This window comes from Hibiscus syriacus, unplaced genomic scaffold (genome assembly GCF_006381635.1).
Source record: "Hibiscus syriacus cultivar Baekdansim isolate YM2019G1 unplaced genomic scaffold, ASM638163v2 tig00111741_pilon, whole genome shotgun sequence".
In the NCBI taxonomy this organism is placed as follows: Eukaryota; Viridiplantae; Streptophyta; class Magnoliopsida; order Malvales; family Malvaceae; genus Hibiscus; species Hibiscus syriacus.
The window spans coordinates 722,393-747,710 of record NW_024063166.1 but is presented as its reverse complement, the minus strand read 5'-3'; the positions used below and the strand labels follow the sequence as shown (position 1 = coordinate 747,710).

General features: G+C 33.9%; 1 protein-coding gene across 1 annotated transcript; it reads right to left on the bottom strand.

Annotated features, from left to right (window-relative positions):
• Positions 1-17,034: 17,034 nt before the first annotated feature.
• On the bottom strand, positions 17,035-23,327 carry LOC120168931 (BAG-associated GRAM protein 1-like). The gene is made up of 8 exons (XM_039177183.1): positions 23,323-23,327; positions 21,127-21,136; positions 19,842-19,946; positions 19,414-19,560; positions 19,151-19,204; positions 17,937-18,000; positions 17,301-17,362; positions 17,035-17,160 (listed from the first exon to the last, which is right to left on the bottom strand). Exons 1-8 carry the CDS (start codon positions 23,325-23,327, stop codon positions 17,041-17,043), a joined length of 567 nt encoding a protein of 188 aa, XP_039033114.1. The 3' UTR covers positions 17,035-17,040.
• Between the last annotated feature and the right edge of the window lie 1,991 nt (positions 23,328-25,318).

Here is a 25,318-nt window from a genome sequence, read left to right as displayed (position 1 = left end):
AAGCCTCTTACACAGCAGAGGCATGATTGTCACACTGAGTCACTCGATATTAGATATGTGAGGGATTGGTCTTAGTGATAGTGAGAGATTGTTAGAGTATGTCCAAAGACCAATCATATGATGATTGTAATAATACTTTCATTTACCAATTTTATTAAAAAAAGGCATTGCCGCTATTATTTTCAGTTATATACATATGTGTTTAACATAAACTGGAAGATAATAAAGTCTATATAATGACATAATTGTTATTATTAAAAGATCCCTAGTCAAGTATTATTATGGGCATGGACAATAATAATACGCTTGAGACTTACATGTTATTGATTGATGACAACGAGTTGTCATTGACATAAAGATGTCAGAATTGATACATGATTACATTATTAGAGAACAATGTATTGGATTAACCCATCATGAGCATATATCTTGGATTATTATGTGACAGTCATAACATTGCTCATGTTGATAACTATATGTATGATCCTCAGACTTAAGATCAATAATATCCTAATATATATTATTGTATGTTTTGATGTAGTTAAACAAGCTCCATAACTGGTTGATCTATAAAGACTGTTATTGAATATATCTCAATATATATAGTGGGTGTGTATGATCAAGATAGGATTTGTCCTTCCTACATAATAGGAAATATGTCACATGCCACTTGATTGAGTGAGACTAAAAACACTTGGCCATGCTAGAATAACTTGATATGAGATATCACAAACTATTCGTTAATTAAAGTCTACTCTAGATATCAAGAAACAATAGATGGGCTATACAAGTGTGACTATTCCAAGACTTGTGCCTATTCTATATATAAAGGACATAAGGATCTAATACATAAAAGAGTTAATCACCAAGATGATATGTCGAATCATATTTTCTTATAACTTAGGTGATAATGATATATTGCTAAATGTCAATCATTGTATATAATATTAGAATTATTCTAATAAATACTACTAACATTACGAGAACCTATAGGGTCACACCCTAGGATTTAAACGAGCAAGGATGTACAATTGTTGTATGTTACTGAAATATATCTAGAGTTAATATATGTATGTTTGATATACATATGTTTTAATAATCCTGAATATTTAATTCCAATTACTTAAATAAAGATTTAATTAATTTTAAATAATAAAAATCCGTAATATGATTAGGGTAACTCGGATATAAAAGGATGTGTTAGGTATAGCAGCCGTTTTCAGTACACACATAATCTTCAGTCGTTTTTCTCAAAAAACAATTTCGGGAAAACAAATATTGCTATCAATCGAGTGAACTGAGTAGAGGCCGAGATGTGATTTCTTGGAGGCTTACGATTCGAACCAATCAACACCACCATCAGACGCTGCTGTCCTTGCTGTTTTTCTAGGAACATGTTGTAAGTATTTGTATCCCTTCCTCCGAATTTCGGTTTTACGTACTTAGATCGCTGGTAAGACCTTCGAGTTTTGTTTCCACTGCGTCGTGGGGTGCGCCGACGGTCTGAACACAAATCACATTTAATTATTGGGAACATTAACTTCTATAAAGCAAAGTCAAGTAGGAAAAACACTTCGAGTCTAGCATTTATACCCACCTGCAAATCATAATATGCAATTCAATAAAACTGTAGACAATAGTTGACAACTAAGCAAATCTATAGGGAGTAATTTTGCGCATCCACTGAAATAACAAAAACAAAACAGAAACTTAAACAAGTCAACATTATTTGAGAACATCACAAGACAATATAATTGAGAAAAAATGCATATCAAGAGACCAAATCCCATTAAATCTCTCCTCTTTTGATGTAGCTCCCCATCCATCGTAGTGTTCAAAATCAATTTGATGCACCTCCGGCTGGCCAACATATTATACGTTCCTCCTGCTTTTGTCTACTATTTATCAGAACCAATCTCTCAACATAAGCAATAATATGTGTTGTTTCCCGATAAGCATGTATACCGAGATTTTTAAGCTCTCGTGTTGAGGGGTCAAAAAATACCAATTCATTATCAGAACTCTCAAGAAATAATTCACCATTTTTCTAAAACCCCAAAGACCTATGAACTCCAGTAACAAATTCAACACTGAATTGTTTAGTCCATGATCCATTCATAACCTGTTGAATAATCGGGCAAAGTAAACGAAAGAACACAAGAATCTTAATGAGGGTCGACAATGTTCTTACGTCCTCGGTGCCTAGGCGATGCTAGAAGTTTTTATTCAATAATCATAGGTTCAGGTTACATCTCTATTTATATTAGAAAACCCTAGTACATAATTACAAAATTAACCCTATACGGTACTGGTATATTTATGAGCCATACCTTACATAACCCATAAATCAAAATACTTATCAGTTCCTTCCCTTGGATAAAAAATAACACCAAGCAATCCATTGAAGTATAAAAGCTGAAAATACAATTGTGCTAAAGTCTCACCAAATTTAGCCAGTGGTAAAGTAGAAAACTTTTCATTGACCATATCAACCGAAAGAATAAGGTCATCACTCATTAGAATCCCCAACTGCTTTCCTATAACTCAATTTGAATCACTTTTAAGGGAATATAACTCGACTTGGTTGTTCCAATCTTCCATCAACACTTCAACTAGATTCTCTTCAAAGTAATTAGTAACAAATCTTACAACTTTGAAGTCATCAGTTTTAGAATCATACCCAAAACCAAGGAAGCCAAATATAGTAGAATCTACTGTATGAGGTTCTACAAGTGCTCTTTCAATCTATATATTTTGCTTCGAGACAATAGTTTTCAACTTTGTTTTATGTTTTCCCATTAAAGATTCATCAAGATGTATAAATTAACACACCTACAATGAGATTCTAAGTAACATAAATATCATATTTGAATATTTTTAGAGAAATACATATCTAGGTAACACGCCAAACCTTCTTTTATTTTGCAAACATGTGATGTATGATACAAGGCGTATCTCGTTTCAGCAAAACTATCAAATCAATGAGCACCAATATGTCCAAAATCTCAATAGGCATCCTGTAATGGCTATTCGATTCTGCAGGTATCATGTATCTTGTGTTCATACATTTCAGGATATAGGTATGAAAATATGATCCTCTACCCTCCAACGAAATGAAAAAAACTACCAAAATTATCCATATTAGACACTCACATCCAGGCACGAACAACCTAAAACAAGACCACTGCAAGATTGCAATCCATTTACCTCTAAAACAAATAACTGAGGTCAAGAATGAAAATCATCACATACAAGAAGGTCTGGAAAAACAAACATGCAAAACCAAGCTAACACTTTATAAGCACACACAGAAGCTCATGTGAATTATCATATATGTGCATAAAAAAGACAACAATTTTCAAAAATATTCCATAAAGGAAACTCTTTCAAGAAAGTAGTGTTAACCCATTTACCCTAGCAAATACCCTTAACAATGGATTTACACAAAACAAGGCCAAACCATTGACACTGTTTCATTGGATCTAAAGTACATATAATAATAACAATAGTTCCTATGTTCAACTTCAAATTACATTAAACTATTGGGGACGTTAAGCTCTTAGAAGCAAATTCAAGTACAAAAAGAACTTCGTGTGTGGCATATATATGCATATGCAATCATGATATGCAGGTTAATAGAACTGCAGATCAGAGTTAACAACTAATAAAATTTGTAGGACGTAATTTCTACATCCACTAAAACAACCAAAAGCAAACAGAAACCTAAACAAGTCAATATCTAGGGCATGTATATACAATTCAAACAATAACAACAATATATGAGATCACTATACAATATAATTGACATAAAGTGTGTAGAAAGAGACCGAATCCCATTAAATCTTACCTCTTTTGTTGTAGCTCACCATCCGTCTTAGTGTTCAACATCAATTTGATTCACCTCCGGCTGGCCATCGTATTATACATTCCTCATGCTCTGATCTTCCATTCAATAGAGCCAAGCTCTCAACATAAGCAGTAATGTGCATTGTTTCCTGATAAGCGTGAATACCAAGATTTCTAAGCTCTTGTATGGAGGGATCAAATAAAACTAGTTCTTGATCCGAGTTCTCAAGAAACAACTCGTCATTTTTTCCAAAACCTCAAAGGCCTCTCAACTCCGAGGACAGATTCAACACTGAATTGTTTATTCCAAGACCCATCCATAATCCATAAATTAAAAGACTTTTCAGTTCCTTCCCTTAGGTAAAAAATAGCACCAAGCAATCCTTTGAAGTCCAAAAGTTCCAAATAATATTGTTCTAAAGCCCTACCAAATTCAGGCAGTGGTGAAGTTGAAAACTTTTCATTAACCATATTAAACGAAAGAATATGGTGATCAACCCCAACTGCCTGTCAATAAATAAACCCATTGACATAATTATTAAACAAAGTAGAAGCAAAAGCATAAACCCCAGTAAATGAAATTTCCTTCCATGTATCGCTTTTAAGCGAATATAACTCAACTTGTCTAGTATAATCTGCAATCAACCCTTCATCTAGATTCTCTTCAAAGTAATAAGTAACAAATGTTAAAACTTTGAAGTCATCAGTTTAATAATCATACCCAAAACCAAGGCAATAAAAACTAGAGAAATCTAGTAGTCCAGGAGGGAGTTGGACTGTGGATTGAGAAGGATTTTAAACTCTATGGTAGATGGGTTCCAAAGGGTAACATTATGTCTAATATCTGGCTCAGCTAAACATAAAATTCCATTACAAGGGCCATGAATTAAATGTGCAAGCAAAAAATTCTCGAAAAAGGGTAAGTGAATATTATGTTTTACTCTAAAGTTTTGGTCTTTCTCGGTCGAAAGTTGAGAGAAATAATGGATGTCATCACGAGTGTCACCATGGCAACGTTTAAGGAGTAGATTAAGGTTATTGTTTTTGAGATTGTTCTGATGATGTTTGGTAATGAAATTAGGGGTTTCAAAAGATGAAGACCAGGGCTTATAAACGCACCTGAAACGGGTCAAGGATTTAACAGGAAGCTTTGAGAGAATCTCCAACACCAACATCTCTGGTAATTCGGTTCTAGTTTTGATCAACCCTTGCATCTTCCCTTTTTATCTTCTCTATTTCGTTTGTGTTTTTCAATAGATGATTTTGTTTGGGGGAAAGACGATGAGAACTAATATGAAAGAAAACGAAGACAAACAAAACTTATAACAAGTAACATCAAACGTTTTTCTGTAAGAAGAAAACTACAATGAAAACTGATCATTGGTTACACTACTTTGATGGGCCAGATCGAGCCCTTTTAAAACACATTAGCTTATCATAGATAGGGTTTGCACAATATTAACTATATACAATATATTAGTATTTTAAAATAATTAAAATAATATATTTAATAATAATATATCTATAATCATTTATTATATTTTAAACGATTAAAATAATATACTTTATAATAATTTGTTACATTTTTTACTATTAAAGAATATATTTTAACATTATAAAATAAAAAACCTTTAAACTTTAAATATGTCAAAAATATAAATAAATAAATTAACAATTCATATAGAGTCGGGTCGGATCAGTGATATTTTACATGAAATATACTCTCACCCTGACTTGAAGTTATCTATTTATATAACTTGTGATTCCGTAAACCGTTGTAATATCAAATATTATTAAGAATTTCATTAAGAGTAAATTATACTAGTGATATCTTACGTTTTTTTGATCCGTTCAGTTTTTGTCACCGGTTTAAAAAAAATTAGTTTTGGTCACTTTTATCTTTGGTCCTTATTGTTAGTAAAAATGGTTAAACTTTATTTTGACCTCTGAATTTAGACAAAATATTAATTTGACCTTAAAATTTACATAAAATAGTAATCTAACTATTAAACTCTATATAAAATTTGAATTGAACCCTAAATTCAGTCAAAGTTAATGTCTCTACTTGCCATTCATCGTCATCATCGCCCGCGGTCAGTTTTCATCACCAGTCATCGTTGTCGGTCATCATGCCAACATGCGATGCCATGTAAGCTTGATACTTCATCTTCATACGTTGATTGTTTGTTGACTAACGATTTTCATCCACATAAGTTACATTATAAATCTATACCTTGGGGGAAAAAACCCTGGTACCTATACATATGACTAACATTTTCATATAGAAAATTACAAAAAAAGGAGAGAGAGGGATAAGAGATTATACAATAAAATCGGAGGAATTTGGTTACCCGATGTCGCAACCGTCTTTCGGTTGTGCCCCGAAATTGGGCTTCGACTTGAAAAATAGATCGGGAGTCGCCACTGATCATTTACTTTACGAAAAGTGGGTTGATCGGATACCTTATTTCTTACCTGATATGCGTCTTACCAGTGATATGTCGGATCCGGGAGTCGGTTACGGTCAAGGAAGGATTAGCACCCTTGAATCGCCCTTTCGGTACTATGTAATTTCCAGTTGTCTTTAATTAAGAAAGTTGAAAGTTTAAATTGAAAGGTAAAATAACGATCCAAAACTTACATTTGATTGATTGAAAATGTACCCTTAAGAAAGTAAAAGAGCCATGTTAGATAAAATGGTAAGAAATTAATTAATTAAATTAAAATGAAAAGAAAAGAAAACAAATTAAGTAAAATGATAAAATGAAGAAAGCAAAGATAAAATAGTAAGTAAAAAAAACAAATAATAAAATATATATAAAAAAGAAAAAGAAAATAAATAAAACAAATAAACAAAATAAATACAAAGTACGAATATATATATAAAATAAATAAAAAAGTAATATATATAAATTAATAAATTAATGACGAAAAGAACATATACACATATAATGGTAAAAAAACCAAATAAAGATAATTACAATATATATATATAGTAACAATACTAATAATGATAATAAGTAGTTTAAAAAGAACATACGCATATATATATATAACAAAATAAATAATATAAAAATAATACAAGAATAATAAAAAAATAGAAAGTAAAAAAATATAATAATAATAAAATATAAAAAATATACATATATAATATAAATAAGTAGAATAAAAGGAAATATAATAGTAAAAATAATAAAAATAATAGTAATAATAAAAATAAAATGCAAAGAAAATAAATATATATATATGGTAATAACGTATATAAATAGAGAAAAATTAAAAAAGTGATTAATTAAAAATAAAATTAGCAAGTATGTATATATATAAAAAAACTAATTAAGGGATTAAAATGAAAGCAATGTAAATTAAGTGGGTAAATGTCAAAGAACATTGAAGATTAAAACCGGAAAAAATAAAAAAGTTTTCATTTTTTGATAGATTTTCGTACTCTCATTCTAAAAATGTAATTTGTTTTTGCGAAATAGCCTCTATGGAGCGTAGATCTGAAATCAAAGTTTTGAAAAAACTCCCTCTGGGTCATCGGCTAAAACATTTATCTTTGGGGTTCTCCAAAGAAAACACAATTAACAACGCATGCAATTGAAGAGTAAAGAGAAACAAACGAAAGATAAAAAAAGCTTTCACCTTTATTACTTCGAATCGTTTACAATAGCCTCGAAATCTCTTTTTCTTTGCTTGTATTTTTCTGGCGTTCCTTTTGTGTAACTCCTGTCTGTAAATCGTGTGTTACAATAGTGAGTTAAAATGGCTATTTATAGTTCTTGTGGATCCTATCTTTAGGAATTTAAATCATAGTAGAACTCTATCCTATTTTTAGGAGTTTGAATCCTAGAAAAATTCTATCTTATTTTTATGAGTTTGAATCCTAGTAGGACGAAAATGTGTGTTGACAGCTACCCCTCTTTGCCCATAGTCGTGTAACAAGGATAGGGCAAAGATTAAAAGACACACTTTTCGTTCGGTGGAGTTGAAAATTGACTCTGATGTTTCAATAACTCCCTGTCGAATTGAGTTACGGATGACTCCTCCGTCGTGAAGCCGAGTTCATCTTGAAATGATATGAAATTAAAGCCGTAGTTCGAAATTTGAATCAGCACGTTTAAAGACCTTGGATCGGAATCGAACTCAGAAATATTTATTGACAGATAGCTTTTGCTTGAAAATGGTTGCTTGTCACTAAAGCACGGTTAACCCAGGTCCTCTTCTCGACTTGAAAACCTCGACTGCAACCGGAAAGTAGTGTGATTGATGTGTCATCGAGCTGAATGGAATCGAACTCGACAATTTTGATGGTATATAACTCTTCTAGCCTTGAGTTATGCTGTAAATGATGTGTCTTGGAGCTGAGCGTAGTCGAACTCGAAGGTCTTTGTTGACAGATACTCCTTCTTTAAGTTGGATATCCTTCGTCGTGAAGTTGAAATCCAATCTAAAGATGGATGATACTTGTGTGCACGATTCCCTTCGTCGTGAAGTTGAAACCGCGGGTGGCCCCTTCGTCGTGAAGTTGAGCCTGAAATTGGATATCCTTCGTCGTGAAGTTGAAATCTAAGTAAGTAGCATTGTTCCGAGTCCAATATCCTCCGTCGTGAAGTTGAAATTAGCTCTGGAACCGGGAAATTATTTGTTGACAACCAGTCGTCCCTTCGTTGTGAAGTTGAACTTGTGTTGTCTTGAGTCCAATATCCTTCGTTGTGAAGTTGAAATTGACTCTGAATGAAATTTTGTTGACAATCAGCCGCCCTTTCGTCGTGAAGTTGAGCTTGTGTTGTCTTGAGTCCAATATCCTTCGTTGTGAAGTTGAAATTGACTCTGAATGAAATTTTGTTGACAATCAGCCGCCCTTTCATCGTGAAGTTGAGCTTGTGTTGTCTTGGGTCCAAGATCCTTCGCTGAGAAGTTGAAATTGGCTCTGAAATTGGGAAGTTGTTTATTGACAACCAGCGCTCCCTTCGTTGTGAAGTTGAACTTGCGTTGTCTTGAGTCCAATATTCTACGCTGTGAAGTTGAAATTGGCTCTGAAATTGGGAAATTGTTTATTGACAACCAGCGGTCCCTTCGTTGTGAAGTTGAACTTGCGTTGTTTGGAGTCCAATATCCTTCGTTGTGAAGTTGAAATTGGCTCTAAAATTGAGAAGTTGTTTGTTGACAACTAGCGGTCCCTTCGTCGTGAAGTTGAACTTGCGTTGTCTGGAGTCTAATATCCTTCGCTGTGGAGTTGAAATTGGCTCTGAAATTGGGAAGTTATTTATTGACAACCAGCGGTCCCTTCGTCGTGAAGTTGAACTTGCGTTGTCTTGAGTCCAATATCCTTCGCTATGAAGTTGAAATTGGCTCTGAAATTGGGAAATTGTTTGTTGACAACCAGCGGTCCCTTCGTCGTGAAGTTGAACTTGCGTTGTCTGGAGTCCAATATCCTTCGTTATGAAGTTGAAATTGGCTCTGAAATTGAGAAGTTGTTTGTTGACAACCAGCAGTCCCTTCGTCGTGAAGTTGAACTTGCGTTGTCTGGAGTCCAATATCCTTCGTTGTGAAGTTGAAATTGGCTCTGAAATTGAGAAGTTATTTGTTGACAACCAGCGGTCCCTTCGTTGTGAAGTTGAACTTGCGTTGTCTGGAGTCCAATATCCTTCGCTGTGAAGTTGAAATTGGCTCTGAAATTGGGAAGTTGTTTATTGACAACCAGCGGTCCCTTCGTCGTGAAGTTGAACTTACGTTGTCTGGAGTCCAATATCCTTCGTTGTGAAGTTGAAATTGTCTCTGAAATTGAGAAGTTATTTGTTGACAACCAGCGGTCCCTTCGTCGTGAAGTTGAACTTGCATTGTCTGGAGTCCAATATCCTTCGTTGTGAAGTTGAAATTGGCTCTGAAATTGGAAAGTTGTTTATTGACAACCAGTGGTCCCTTCGTCGTGAAGTTGAACTTGTGTTATCTGGAGTCCAATATCCTTCGCTATGAAGTTGAAATTGGCTCTAAAATTGGGAAATTGTTTATTGACAACCAGCGGTCCCTTCGTCGTGAAGTTAAACTTGTGTTGTCTGGAGTCCAATATCCTTCGCTGTGTAGTTGAAATTGGCTCCGAAATTGGAAAATTATTGTTGTCAACCAGCCGTCCCTTCATTGTGAAGTTGAACTTGTGTTGTCTTGAGTGGCACGATATCCTCCGTCGTGGATTTGAAATCGTGGATGTTTGGCTTCGAGCTAGATATCCTTCGTCGTGAAGTTGAAATCCACTCTCGAGCAAATTGCGTTATTTCGAGAGAAATTTTCAATCTGTCGAGTTGGTCGAAGTATAGCTTCTTGCTGCTGAGTTAAGCAACCAACATGAATCTTTAAAGGTGCTTTTGAATCGAGTATCCTTCGTCTTGAAGTTGAAACTTGACTCTAAAAGCTGCAAAAAATTATGTATGTGGAAAATGATAAATATGATGCTCTAAAATGTATGCATAAGATGCATGTAACATGAATTGGTTATATTTTATCTCCTGAAAAAGGCCTGATAATTTGCATTAGGATGTTGAATCCCCAAAATCCAAAAATGCCCCAATATTTGATGTTGAATCTCCAAAGATGCCCCAAATGTTCCTCATTTCTTGCTTCAGCATTGATTCTGAGCATGAGTTTTGTGTCTAAGAGTCACATGTCATTTACCAAGATCCACTCTAGAGAGACTGTATTGTTTGAAAAAAATGTTTTTCTTTCTCTTTTATTTTCAAAGTTCTGAAAATATCAATAAAGAGTTTCGAAAAATGTTTAATCAAAAGTTTTGAAAATATTGTCTCTTTCACGGTTTTACAATTGAGACGAATCATAAAACTAGAGTTCATTTGATATCAAATGTTTAATTACAATGTTAATCCTTCAAAAAATTATAGCTATTTGACACGTGCCAAGATCAAAGCTATCTTTGGGAAATGGTTAAGTAAGGAAAGGATAAAAATGTCTCAGGTTATTGTGTTTGGTTAAAGGTTTGGCATTTGATGCTCAAAGGTTTGGCATTTTATGCTCAAAGGTTTGATGGGGTAGCTTGCATGCTCCTCTACTGGAAGTGTTCTCCGAGACCCAGCTTTTATAGTCATATTTGGATTGTACGATGTCTTATCAAGGAATTTGTGTGATCGCCTCAGTTGCACAATTTTTATATTTGAGCCACCTTTCAAGTTTTCAACTCGAATCCTCCTTTGGTTTCAAGACGTTATTCAGGATTTACGTCTTGAACCCCCCTTTGTTATTTTTCTCTACCATGCATTAATTACATTGTTTTTTGCAAACAAAGATTAATCCTGATGGGCGGGATGAAATCTGAAGATATTCTCTTTTGTTTAGAAATTCATGTATGATTAGAAGGGACTTTTAAGGCACGTAATGTAGGCCAGGGTTCATGGTTATGAAAGAAAAGGATAAATAGGCCTAAACAAGTGTTTCAGGGTGTTGAACCAAGGATCAATTCATTCTGATGACTTCAATCTTGCTCAAAATATTTCTCTCTCTTGATGCTCTATGATCTTCGAGTGAAGTGATTCAGTGATTCGGGAATGATTGTGCTTGATCAATCTCATAGTTTGAAGCTTGATGTACCATTTGTCTTTAGGGAATCTTTGCATGTGCTCTTTTGTCCCTTTTTCTTTTTGATTTTTGTTCTTTCTTTTTTTTTTGTTTTCTTCTTTTTTGTTTTTGCCCTTTTTGTTCTGATTGAATCTTCGCACTTGGCATTTGGTTCACCTTTTGGTATCTCATCTGAATCAATGTCTTCGCTCATGTGAGCATATTTCTTCCACCTTGCCCCCCAGTGTGGAGGGTGATCCTTGTTTAATCAGAAGAAAAATACTACAGGCTCAAAAGGGGACACAAGGGATATATTTTTTCTCCTGTTGTGAAGGGATAAAGAAAGAAAGTCGTTCATCATTTCATACATGTAAATCTTCACAGAAGAGGTATCCTTAGGGGATAGATTTTCAAGATTAATTCTATTCACATGAAAACAGTGTAATTAATGTATGATAGAATTATTTCGAATGAATTCTTCTTTTTTCCCAGATGTCTCAATGTTCAGGCTCCCCGCGAGATGCCCCAAGTTGGTTCTTTAGAAGAATGCTCATGTTAAAATGAACAACTCAATGACTTGGGTTTTAATGGTAAGAAAGGTTATTTTTTAGTCTAAAAAAGATAGTGGTGTGATCTTATTGACGCAAAGAAATGTATGAGTGTATCAAAAAGATAAAGGCAATGTTCAAAAATTTCAAAAGGAGGTAATGTCAAAATTTCATCTTTTGGTAATGACCACGAGTTGTTTTGGGCAAACAATCAAGGTATTTTATTCTGAGGTTTGAGACAGGGTAAGAAAGGTCTAATATTTCCATATGTCAAAAATCTATAATTCTTGAAGAATTAAAAGAATCATTAATTCATTTAATATTCGAAGAACTAAAGATTAAAATTTGTTCAATTGCTCCACCTTAGAAAGCAGCATAAATTCATTCATTTAAAAGATTAAGCAAACATGAAAGATCAAAGACATGTTCAAACAAAACAATCCTCTAAGTGCAAATGGTATATGCCATGCCCCCTTCTTTGGCAAGTGCCTTACAGTTTTCAGAGGAATGTTTGGGGCTTCTTATGTGGTAACAGCTAACAGCTTCAACATCGTAGCCCTTAGGATATGGGGATTCTTTTTTTAGATCATCCTGGTAGGCTTTGTCCTACAATCAGCTGATCAGGCTCCCACTGTATTGTTTTCAGTTTTTTTCTTTTGATGTTACAATCTTGCTTCCATTTGGTGTCATGTGGTTAAAACCACTTCATCGAATCCTCCATGAAGAAATTTCATGTTTATGAAAATGCTTAAAAATGAAATGTAGATGCACAACGCAAAATGAAAAAATTGCATGAAATGTTCGAGGCATTGATCCAGAAAAGTGCCCATTATTATAAATAATCCTTATTTCGACATAAATGTTTTATCTTGTAAGAGACATAAAAATAATCAAAGGTACATTCGGACTAAATCCTCTAGACCCCGAACAGCTTCCAGCAAGTTGACAAGTCTTCTGTTTTCATCTGTCACTGGTTGTATGCCTTGTTGGACCACTCCAGCTTCCCTTGCCAGGCCGTGTAGATGGCGAGCTGCCTACTTTACTTGATCCAGGAAATCTCGGATGACTGCGTCTCTGGCTTTCACCCTTTGTTGTGCTTGCTCCCAACGAAAACGCCACTGCAAACCCCCGTCGAAGGGCACTATCTGAAGCTCACTCGCTTACTTTTTGAAGCTATTGTTTTACCATCTTTCTCATGTTGTTTCTCCAGATCAGCCATTTGGATTCTCAGGCGTTGGATTCTCAGGAGTTATCCTTGACTTTATCTTGGTACCCCTTTCTCAAGTCTTCAAGCTCAAAATAGACTCTTTTCTGCTCCCTTTCTAGTTTGTCTACTCTATCTTTCTGAGAATCGGCATCTAGTTTCCATTGATAACTTTCAGCTTCAAGTTCCTTAACTCTCTGTTTCAGCTCATTATTCACAGCTTCAAACTCTGCCTTGACTATCTCAAGTTCAGAAGGGACATGCTTGAAATGTTCCTCCATGGTCCGGGTGTCTTCACAGTCTGGCATCGGGATGCTATCATTCTTTCTCAATCTTCGCCACTCCATATAATCCAGAGTAAGCATATCTCTGGTAGCCACGACATCCATCCGGGATACTTTCTTCCATGAATCGAGTGCCTCTTTGATCCTCTTCTTATAACTGTCACCGTGATACACAAACTCTGATGTAGATAATCCGTATGTTGCTGGGAAAAAAAACGGAGCATACCCAACTACACCCTAAATTCCAAGTAACGTCATAGTGTCAGAATCCCCAAATCGGAAAAAAAACGTCACTAAAGAACAACCAGGAGGCTCTCCAAGTAATATCCCGGTCCTGAAGATGAGTGAAGACCTTCATCCATTCTTCCTTCGAAGCGCCTTCATGGTATTTCATAGTGATGAACTCTCCCAATGGTGAATATGTAGTGTTGAATCGGCGGTAGGCAACCCCGTTAGTCTTCCAGAAGTGGCTGTGAATCCAGACTTGAATGAGCTGGACACATCCAATGAACCTTCCTCCACCAGTTCTTCTGCAATGATTAAGTGATCGAAAGGTCTCGGCTAAGATGGTCAGCGCTGGGTTGACTCGCCTTGGAAGTTGTTCAAATAGTTCTACTACGGCTGCATCGATGCACCCCAAGGTCTTCGGAAAGATAATCAAACCGTACAGACCCAGTGCAAAAAGATCTATAGTCTTCCATTCATCAGGGTGGTTCTTCATTAGTTTCTTTATATGGATCCACTTGATTCATTCCCCGTTACCTTTGTGTCGAAGTCGATCAGTCACCCATTTTTCATCAACCCCTGCAATCTTATCTAGTTCGTTCTTGAAAGGCTGACTCTTGATGTGTTTGATATATGCCCTCTCTAGTATGATGTTTTCGCAGTGCAGTAGGGTAGTATACTCCTCGATGGTAGGTACCATGTCCTCTTGGTTAAAAGTGAAGCAACTGTATCCCGGGTTCCAGAATTGAACCAAGGCTCTGATTAAGGGCTCACCGGTCTTAACATGAAGCAAAAGTGCAATGTCACCATACCGCTGACTGAACTTCTGTTTTCGATCATTCTTCCAACTGTCCCAGATGTCTCGAAGTTCTTGCACATTGTTCTATTTTAGGCTGATAGGAGCATAGCTAACAAGCTCTGACACATAACTTCCTTGAAGATTGTCTCCCTTTTTCTCCGAGTCTTCTCGGACCATAGTCGTACCTTGGGGTTTTTAATCTCCTGTATTACAACACCTTTTTCCATTAATGCAGATTATTTATGGTTAACGAACACGTTTTTTGGTGTATCAACACCTCTTTAGAATGATGCAGATGATGGAAATAAAATAAAAGAGAGGAAAAAATGAAAAGAGTTAGTAAGGTAAAGATAATAATCAAAGCAATCATAAAAGTCCTACCCCACATGATATCTACCCCACATGATTATTATTTCTACCCGGACATGATCTCTATCCCGCAAGTTGATTTTGAGCAAGTCCTAACCGCATAAATTTCTAGTTCACATGTTTTGAACAGAAAGTAAAGTAGAAAATAATTTCAGCATCCTAGGGTTTAAAATGAGGTTTTGGGGTAGGCTCTAATTCTCCATGGTTTTTCGGTTTAGGTTCTAAAAACGGTACCCGAGTTCTCCTTGCTGGTGCCCCCCTTGGGCTTGCCAGACCCTTACTCCTAAACCCATCACAAGCTTGTGTGGACTAAGTTAAACTCGAGAGGACACATTCCCTTATGCCCGCACGGTGAATAAATTCACACGAAGACATAAGGTATATGAATCTCGAAGGCTACTTGCTAGGCCCGCACGGTGAATAAATTCACACGAAGGTGTCGCTTTCACCCCCACTTAAGACATGGTTTATAGCTCGAGTATAGAGCCTTAAATTAAAAAGATTTAAAGGTTGGAATCACGAGAAAACGATTAGTACAACTATTTACCCGAAAATATAATCAAAAAGTAAATAAAAAGAATCGAAATGTTTCCTTGAAATTTAAACTTACCCTTTTCGTTAAAAAGACAACTGAAATTACCTTAGCCTGACTCACTTACATGTCCCCAGCGAAGTCGCCAAGCTGTCGCAACCGTCTTTCGGTTGTGCCCCGGAATTGGGCTTCGACTTGAAAAATGGATTGGGAGTCACCACCGATCATTTACTTTATGAAAAGTGGGTTGATCGGATACCTTATTTCTTACCTGATATGCGTCTTACCAGTGATATGTCAGATCCGGGAGTCGGTTACGGTCAAGGAAGGATTAGCACCCTTGAATCGCCCTTTCGGTACTATGTAATTTCCAGTTGTCTTTAATTAAGAAAGTTGAAAGTTTACATTGAAAGGTAAAATAACGATCCAAAACTTACATTTGATTGATGAAAATGTACCCTTAAGAAAGTAAAAAAGCCATGTTAGATAAAATGGTAAGAAATTAATTAATTAAATTAAAATGAAAAGAAAACAAATTAAGTAAAATGATAAAATGAAGAAAGCAAAGATAAAATAGTAAGTAAAAAAATAATAAAATATATATAAAAAAGAAAAAGAAAATAAATAAAACAAATAAACAAAATAATAATAACAAAGTACGAATAATATATATATATAATAAATAAAAAAGTAAATATATAAATTAATAAATTAAATGACGAAAAGAGCATATACATATAATGGTAAAAAAACCAAATAAAGATAATTACAATATATATATATATATAGTAACAATACTAATAATGATAATAAGTAGTTTAAAAAGAACATACGCATATATATATAAATATATAACAAAATAAATAATATAAAAATATTACAAGAATAATAAAAAGAAAGAGAAAGTAAAAAAATATAATAATAATAAAATATAAAAAATATACATATATAATATAAATAAGTAGAATAAAAGGAAAATATAATAGTAAAAATAATAATAAATATAATAGTAATAATAAAAATAAAATGCAAAGAAAAAAAATATATATATATATATATTGGTAAAAACGTATATAAATAGAGAAAAATTAAAAAAGTGATAAATTAAAAATAAAATTATCAAGTATGTATATATATAAAAAAACTAATTAAGGGATTAAAATGAAAGGAATGTAAATTAACTGGGTAAATGTCAAAGAACATTGAAGATTAAAATCGGCAAAAATAAAAAAGTTTTCATTTTTTGATAGATTTTCGTACTCTCATTCTAAAAATATAATTTGTTTTTGCGAAATAGCCTCTAAGGAGCGTAGATCTGAAATCAAAGTTTCAAAAAAACTCCCTCTGGCGTAAAGAGTAAAGAGAAACAAACGAAAGATAAAAAAAGCTTTGACCTTTATTACTTCGAATCGTTTACAATAGCCTCGAAATCACTTTTTCTTTGCTCGTATTTTTCTGGCGTTCCTTTTGTGTAACTCCTGTCTGTAAAACGTGTGTACAATAGTGAGTTACAATGGCTATTTATAGTGCTTGTGGATCCTATCTTTAGGAGTTTAAATCATAGTAGAACTCTATCCTATTTTTAGGAGTTTGAATCCTAGCAAAATTCTATCCTATTTTTATGAGTTTGAATCCTAGTAGGACGAAAATATGTGCTGACACCCGAGTTAGCTGATATCGTTTGTAATTGAGGGTGGCGACGACGAGTTATCGGTCTCACCTCTGGCAATATGTGACTCTATATACGAACGGGCAACATCTAACATTGTCTCAATCTCTTTCTTGTACTGCACAAAGATGGTAAAAATGCTAAAGTCAACCTCTTCAAATTTTAAGGGTAATACGAAAGCAGGGAGAAAAAAATGTTTTCAATGTATAGAATTCGTCGATATGATCGGTGAAGACCATGGTTCAGCTATAGCAACACCTCTTCAACAGCGCCTGACTTAATTTTCGATTGCATCACACACCTTTTCTTAAAATGTGCACCTACAGAAAATCAAAACATCAATTAGTTCAATTCATTGATATTGAGGAAAAGAAAAGACATGTTTTCAAACTCAGAAACTGCTTGAAGATGTTCACTACTTTCATTATAGACTGATGCATGCATTAAGAGCTAATATCATGTCGGTATAACTTGTAATGAGAGACACAAGTCTCTGGAAGGCCTTATCTCAACAAGAGTTCGATTAGAAACAAAACTAAAGCCAACGCAAAAATGTCAAAAGATGTCCCCAAGGGGACACACCCCAGCCACAAGAACTTAAAGAGTCCAACTTTGAACTCTCAGATTGAGCTATGTGAAAGTAGCGAGTTGGAATTAGCAGAATGCTGGAGGGCTATGTTCATTGTATGCCATTGGTAGTTTGCTACCATAATCTCCATATGTATGACCAACTTGGAAGTCTCAGATTGAACTATGTGAAAGTAGCGAGTTGGATTTAGTAGAATGCCGGAGGGCTACGTTCATTGTATGGCCATTGTATGGCCATTGGTAGTTTGGTACCATAATATCCATATGTACCATAATAAATGTCACTTTAAAGGGAACAAAACTTACCTTCTTTGATATCTAAAGTAGATGAGTTTTCACCATTGGTCTCTGCAATCCATTGACAATGAACCTGATGCAGCACAAATACAATGGTGTCCATTTTAATGTTGAAACTAAAACATATATAATAGAACAGAAACAAGAAAACACCAGACACACACAAACACGAATATATAAGTTGATAATTCTTCCAAGAGGTTAGAACTGTTACTCATACGAAGTTGATAAGATGTCACTCATATATTTGGTTTAATCTTACATTGAACATAAATCTTTATTCATGTTGCCAGTTGGCAAGTGACCAGTTAATCTGCAAGATTGTCTGATCGTAACTGACAGGTATGGTCACTTATTTTAAATATCTGACACTAGAATATTTACCTTTAATTCCCTACTTTATATCATATGGGGAATTAACAGGAAAGGCTAAAAGATGGTGGTTATAGGTTATGATCAATACCAGTAAGAGTGAAGAAAGTTTACAAGCAATTTCATGCGAAGCCAGCTAGTGAACTTTTCTTTTTGGAAGCAAGTAAATTAATGTGTCAGCTCCAAAGGGATTTTTCCTACTCTGACAGTTTGAACACAAACTTCCCTCTTGATTGGACTTAGGGGAAGATAAATGCCTAATCAATAGCAGTGAGGATGATATGCAAGAAAGTTTATGAACAAACACATGAAAAGCCAGCAAGTGAACTGGTGTGTCAAAAGGATAGTTCCTTTTGCAATAATGAGTCTCACAATTCTCCTCTTGATTGGACTTCTGTTATGATAAGTTTTTGGTCGTGCATTATGGAGCAGATTAAATATTAATCATGTGTAATACTAATGTTAGTTGGAGACACACTTCCTATTTTGTAGTATATACAAAAATTGCATCCAATAGTAACAATGCTTTCACTAAAAGGGTTGATTTATTCTGTTTTTATGGATCAGAGTTCAGTTTATTTTCCTCAAAGAATATGACACAAATAGAGGAGGATTTTGTTGTAAGTAATAATCTGTGGTTATCTTTTATTTATTTGTTTGTTTTGGGATCAGAGTTTGAATTATTTATTCATTGGAGTGAGGAACCAAATCAGACCGAAAAATAATAAGAAAGAAGGGGAATATTGCTTGCACAGGCAACGGTGAGATTGTAGGGACCTTGCACAAAACAAAAATGTGGGGTATAAAACTATATTCCAAATCAAGAATAAAGATACCCAGCTAATACTTACTTCAAAGTAGGTGCCAAACGGAACAACATGTGCCTGTTGTACAGTTTCAAAAACCTACGAGAAGAGAGAAATTGAGTAAATTTAATTAAATCAACCAAACATAGAATCTAAAATAAAGATGCAAATGATGTTTTTTTCACTAAACATAGAATCAACCAAACATATGTATCACAAACATTGAAGTGTTTTTCATTAAATAAGCAAGACAACCTTAAGTTTATTAAATAATAAATTACTAAACAGACGAAAAAAATAGGTCATACAAGCTTTTTCTTATCTAATGATAAAACAAAATGTTGATCCTCAGTCATGGCACTGTCTGGAGGGCACATAGGATTGTTACAAATGGATCTGAATGTAATCTCTCTCACTTGACCTTCATATTCATCTGTAGCATGCCACTGTCCGATCTGAAAGTAGAACAGCATAGTGGGTTCACACTTTCAATTCATTCAACTAGGGATGAAGAAATCCCTGGGAAGATTACCACTAATTTATATGAGGGAAAAGATGTCATGTTTATACCATCAAAAGTTTGGAGATGTTTAAATCAAGTTTAACCTCGACAGTTGGATTTTACAAGAAATATAAATGATTCTAAGACGAGCATATCAGCATAAAATGCACAATAATACGAAAGGAGTGTTTAATAGAATAACCATGGGAGAATACTAAAATGATCTTATCTTACTGTAAGATTTTTGTCTTTCCGTGATGAGCGATATTCGTTTGTGAAATTAGAGTCATCACTCAATAATAAATTATAAAGCTTCTCAGTTGTGCAAGGAATTGCATCCTACAGGAAACATTCATGAATCATAAGCATAGAACTTCACATCATAATAAAATCCACAAAGGCAGAAAAAGATAGGATGCATACATTGTAGATACGAACTAGAACATGTTCTTTGATAAAAGGTATTTTTTCAGTTTTAGGTTTAGATTCTTTATCTGGAGAAGTTGGAGCTTGCCTTTTACTACTGCTCGCACGTAATGTTGATGCTGCTTGCACCAATATGTTGGCAAAATAAATCAAATAAATATATTTTTCATCTAATCAGTTGGTTCAAAAGAGGGGAAATTCACATAAATACAAGCAAACAAGGATTGAGACAAGAAACAATCATTTTGTGAGCCTAAAAGCAAAAAGTTCAGAGCTGTTGTAATATTTGCATTCACAACCAATTGTATTCACCCTACACATTCTCATTGATCTAACCATGTAACTTTGTTTCCTGGGTAGTTGAAACACATCATTGGGGCATATCGCAGTTGGAACACTGCCTCCTAAACTATATTGTATCAATTTAGTTAAGGACATCCCTTTATTATTCAGCTTTTACAATCTCTCCAGCCACATATTCCCATCTGTTCTTGTTTCTTTTACAATTTTAATCCTACTAGCTGAACACAAACCAGTATTTCCCTACCTCTTCAGCTTATATAAATAAATTTCCCAGTACCAATATTTCCAATCTTGATCTTTACCCCCTTTCTTTGAGCTCCCAGAGTATTCTCAAGTTCTCCAATCCATCACAAACAAAATTCTTCCTTTTTCACCCAATTTAGTGAGTTCCGATTACGGAAGTACATATATATATGGCTTCTTGAAAATGCATTTACAATTAAATTCTCCTCTCTATAGTAGATGGAGAAAACAATAAGAATAAGATTGTTTCAGCACTAGATTAATATCAAATGCCATCATTTTGGGGAGAATGAAAAGCATTCAGCTATTAATTTCAATGTTTCTAAAGATAATAGGAAAACTAATTTTTTGTCCATATAAAAGTGATAATAAAAAATCAAGATTGAAATTCTACAAAAGAAATAATCAAATAAGAAGTAACAGATCACAGGGATAACTTGCAAAAAAAACCTTCTTCTCAGCTTGCAACATTGCATGGTAGCTTTTTGTTGCACATTGTAATGATCGTACTGTGTGGTCCCTGTTCCAAAATGATGCAAATTTATACCTGACTCTGCCTGAAAAAAGAAGAAGATAGAAAAATTAACACACATTTACTCAATTCATGTTATAAACAGTCTCACTCATGCAATTAGGGTTACTCCTTACAATGTAATAACCTTAATATGGTTTTAAAATGAAAAGATTTCTGAATGGGAGACTGTAGAAAGGGGAGGGGGAATCGACCAGTACAAATGACCAAAATAGAAATACGTATAATTTTAAAGTTAAAGTATAGCAGTGGTCACTGAACTTTTCTAAAGCTTTCATTTAGGTCCCCTAACTTTTAAAACTTACAATACAATCCCCAAACATTTAGTCTATTTGCAATATGGTCCCCGACCGTTATACTATCGTTAGTAAGTTTGCAATATGGTCACTGAACTTTTCAAGCACTTGCATTTTGGTCCCCTAACTTTTAAAACTTGCAATACAGTCCTAAATTTCATTCTAAACCCCAAATTCCTTTTCAATCTCGAATTTCTTTTTTCGCTTCTCTCTTCTCATTTTCAGCATAACTTTTCAATCGGGGATGCATGAGAAATTCTAATATAACTTTGAATTATGTGGAGGTGTTGACATGAATAAGGGTCCAATAAGAGAAGACCCGACCAAGGGACTATCGAGACCATCAACGATTCAAGGTGTAATGTTAGATACAGGTCATCTCAGGTGAAACATAGATGTTCGATGAAATGCTTGTGAGAAAAAATGGGGTTAGAAATGCAGAGTTGACAAATATTACTAAGATGAACTAAATATCATTGTTGAAAGTCACCAACAAAACTGGAATTATTTTGTATAAATGGCATATAATAATTTCTTCGTTTAATCCTTGTGGTTAAAGATTTTCCAACAGATAATCAAATATAATGAAATCTCAAACAACGCATTTACCTCTCAGTCTCTTTCGCTCACATGCACTATCGTTTGGTTTTGGTTCTTCAATTTTTCGCCATGTAAAATTGTAAACCCAAGCAGTGCTCTGTCTTTCAGTTTTTTATTTACAAAAAAATGGGGGAAGAATTGTTGCAATGCAACACTGATTATGTTTATTTCTTAGCCTCTCCCCTCACTTGCAAAAAGGTATTTATTTTCTCTATTGGGCTATCTGGAAGTTTTATGTTTCTGGAACTACATGTCACTGATATGGATATTCAGTGTTAGTTTTGAACCAAAACCATCCAATTTTCTTTTTTTCTTCTTAATCAAAATTTTTAGTACTCCTTATGAAAGATATTCAGTCCATCAGAAAAGAAGTGAAATAGGGTCATAGGCTATTTTTTTTATCTTCTTGTTTTATTTTTCTTTAAATCAGGGAATTGGTTGTGAGTATTGACATAGTGAAATCACCAGGCTCAGTTCGAGAGACTACTGGTACTAGTTTACTGGGAATTGTATTGATCCGACCTGTGGTTTTCAGCATCCTGTGAGCTCGTATTCTTTTTAATAAGTTCATGTTGATTATGGGACTGACATATCGTGAACGAATTGGATTTTTTTCATGTTTTGAAAATTTTACAGTTGAATTTATTGAATTATAGCTTTATAAGACAATTCTGCATGTACGCAACTCGAAAGGAATTATGACAGGGTAGTATATTTGGAGCAGCTACTTGACCTTGTCATGATGCCTTTCGAGTTGCGAGAGAGACTGAGAGGTGAATGCGTTGTTTGGGATTGTATTATATTTGATCATCTGTTGGAAAATATTTACCCACAAAGATTAAACGAAGAAATTATTATATATCATTTATAAAAAATAATTTCAGCTTTGTTATTGACTTTCAACAATGATACTTAGTTTATCTTAGTAGTATTTGTCAACTCTGCATTTTTAACCCTATTTTTTTCTCACAAGCATTCCATCGAACATCTATGCTTCACCTGAGATGACCTGTATCTAACATTACACCTTGAATCGTTGATGGTCCCGATAGACCCTTGGTCGGGTCTTCTCTCAATGGACCCTTATTCAAGTTAACACCTCCACATAATTCAAAGTTATATCAGAATTTCTCATTTATCCCCGACTAAAAAGTTACACTGGAAATAAGAAGTGATAGGTGAAAAAGGAAATTCGAGATCGAAAAGGAATTTGGCGTTATAATGAAATTGAGGATTATGTTGCAAGTTTTAAAAGTTGGGAGACCTAAATGCAATTGCTTGAAAAGTTCAGTGACCATATTGCAAATGTACTAACGGCATTGTAACGATCGGGGACCATATTACAAATAGACTAAATGTTAGGGGATTGTATTGCAAGTTTTAAAAGTTGGGGGACCTAAATGAAAGCTTTATAAAAGTTCAGTGACCATTAGTATACTTTACCATAGTTTTAAATGAAAAAGAAGAGTGTTCCTTCAGAATGTGATATCACTGCATCTTTCTTTAATGGAAAAAAACCTTTTCTTGTTCAAGAATATAATTGAGCACAAAATGCAAAACAACCATCGAAATAAAATTAATACAAAAAATTAATGAAAAAATGTAAATTTTTGTATAAGACTGTAGTATTTTTCACGTGCCAACAAAGCACCACAAGATTGGTAGAGAAAACCTTTTGCCAACAGTTCACCACCAAAGTGTATACAAACTTGTAGGAAAGTCGGGCACAAAGTAGCATTGTTAAGTATCATGTAAAACAAGTAGCCATTGGAATGAAAATCCTAGAAACAAGAAAGAACTAGCGTAGTATGATATGTGATAAAAATAATGTTATAAACGTTATAGCTGAATGAGAAAACTTCTCCGAAATTTCTGAGGTCCAAAAAATCTTATATTTGAGATTCAATGTTATGTCTAAAGCTAAAAGAAAAATAATAAAAATCAGAACCGAATTTTATGATAGAAAATGCTAATAGGAAGAGAATATTTTTTCTTGAGAAATGTAGACCTAATATAATCTTTGTAAAACATAAGCACTAAATTTCAAAAAGGATTCGATAATAAATAACATATAAAGTTTCTGAAACATGGTGAGACATCTCTAAATGACACTGTAGAAAAAACTTTCGTATGAGGTAACCAAAATAGGGACATGTATTCCTCTATATGAAAATGGCTAATCCTCAGCCAACAAGTGATTGCATTGCTCAAGAAAATGAGCTTTGTAAGTCACTGGAAAAAAGCCTGAAGGTAGCATACTAGGCTGACATAAATGCTACCATTCCATGTTGTAGCACAACCACCTTCATTGTGCAGAATATGTATTTTTTTCCCATTAGATTCAGTCATTCCAAAAGTGGAGGACATCAACGGATCCAGGTCCAGCGAACCCAGGTGAGTAAAAATTTGATTCGGTTGCAGGTAAGAAGGATGCATAAGTACATTACCATGGTTGAAAGGTAAAGTCCAAAAAACAAATAGAAGGTAGTTATGTTGATCACCCAAACTAGAACTAATAGCAATAGGTGCAGAGGCCCTAAAATTGACCATCAACTGATCAAACCTAAAATTAACCGACCAATTAACCCAAAAAAATCAATTCGATCAATTAATTCGATTAAAACTGAAGTTTGAACACACGTAACCACAATGACATAAATTTTGAACCCAATGCTTATCAACCTCCTTGAAATACCTTTTTTCCAAAATAAATTTTACTTTTTTATTATTTAATCTCTTATCTTTGTGTTCCATTCAATTTGATCACTCGATTCAAATCCTTAAAATTTTTCTTCAACCAATTAAAAACTTGTCCTCATTCAAATTAAATTTCTCCTTGCCTCAAGAATTCACTTTTCTGAATATATTCATTATGAAATTTTCATTAAAAAAATCTAATAAAATATCTATTCAAATTATGACTCTAATTTTAGATTATTAAGAGTTTGTGTGGCAAAACAATATCAACATAAAACAAATTATCATAATAATTTCTTTCGACAATTTCAACGATCAATTTGAATTTCACATGAAGATGTAGATAACCCATATAAATGGCAATAATTGGATTGCTTAAAAGTGCAACATATTCATTTGACCTTTTATTTTAGTGGAAATTCAATTCAAAAGATACATGTAAAAACATAAAAATAAAATATATAATTCTTTTTTCTCATTAAAATTTTTAATCTTTTGATAAAGTAAAAAAAACAAAAATAATTCATCATACATAGAATTCATTTTCAAACATTATTTGTAGGTACATGAACAAAGGTCTTGGGATAGAAATATGAAAATTTTATACATTAATT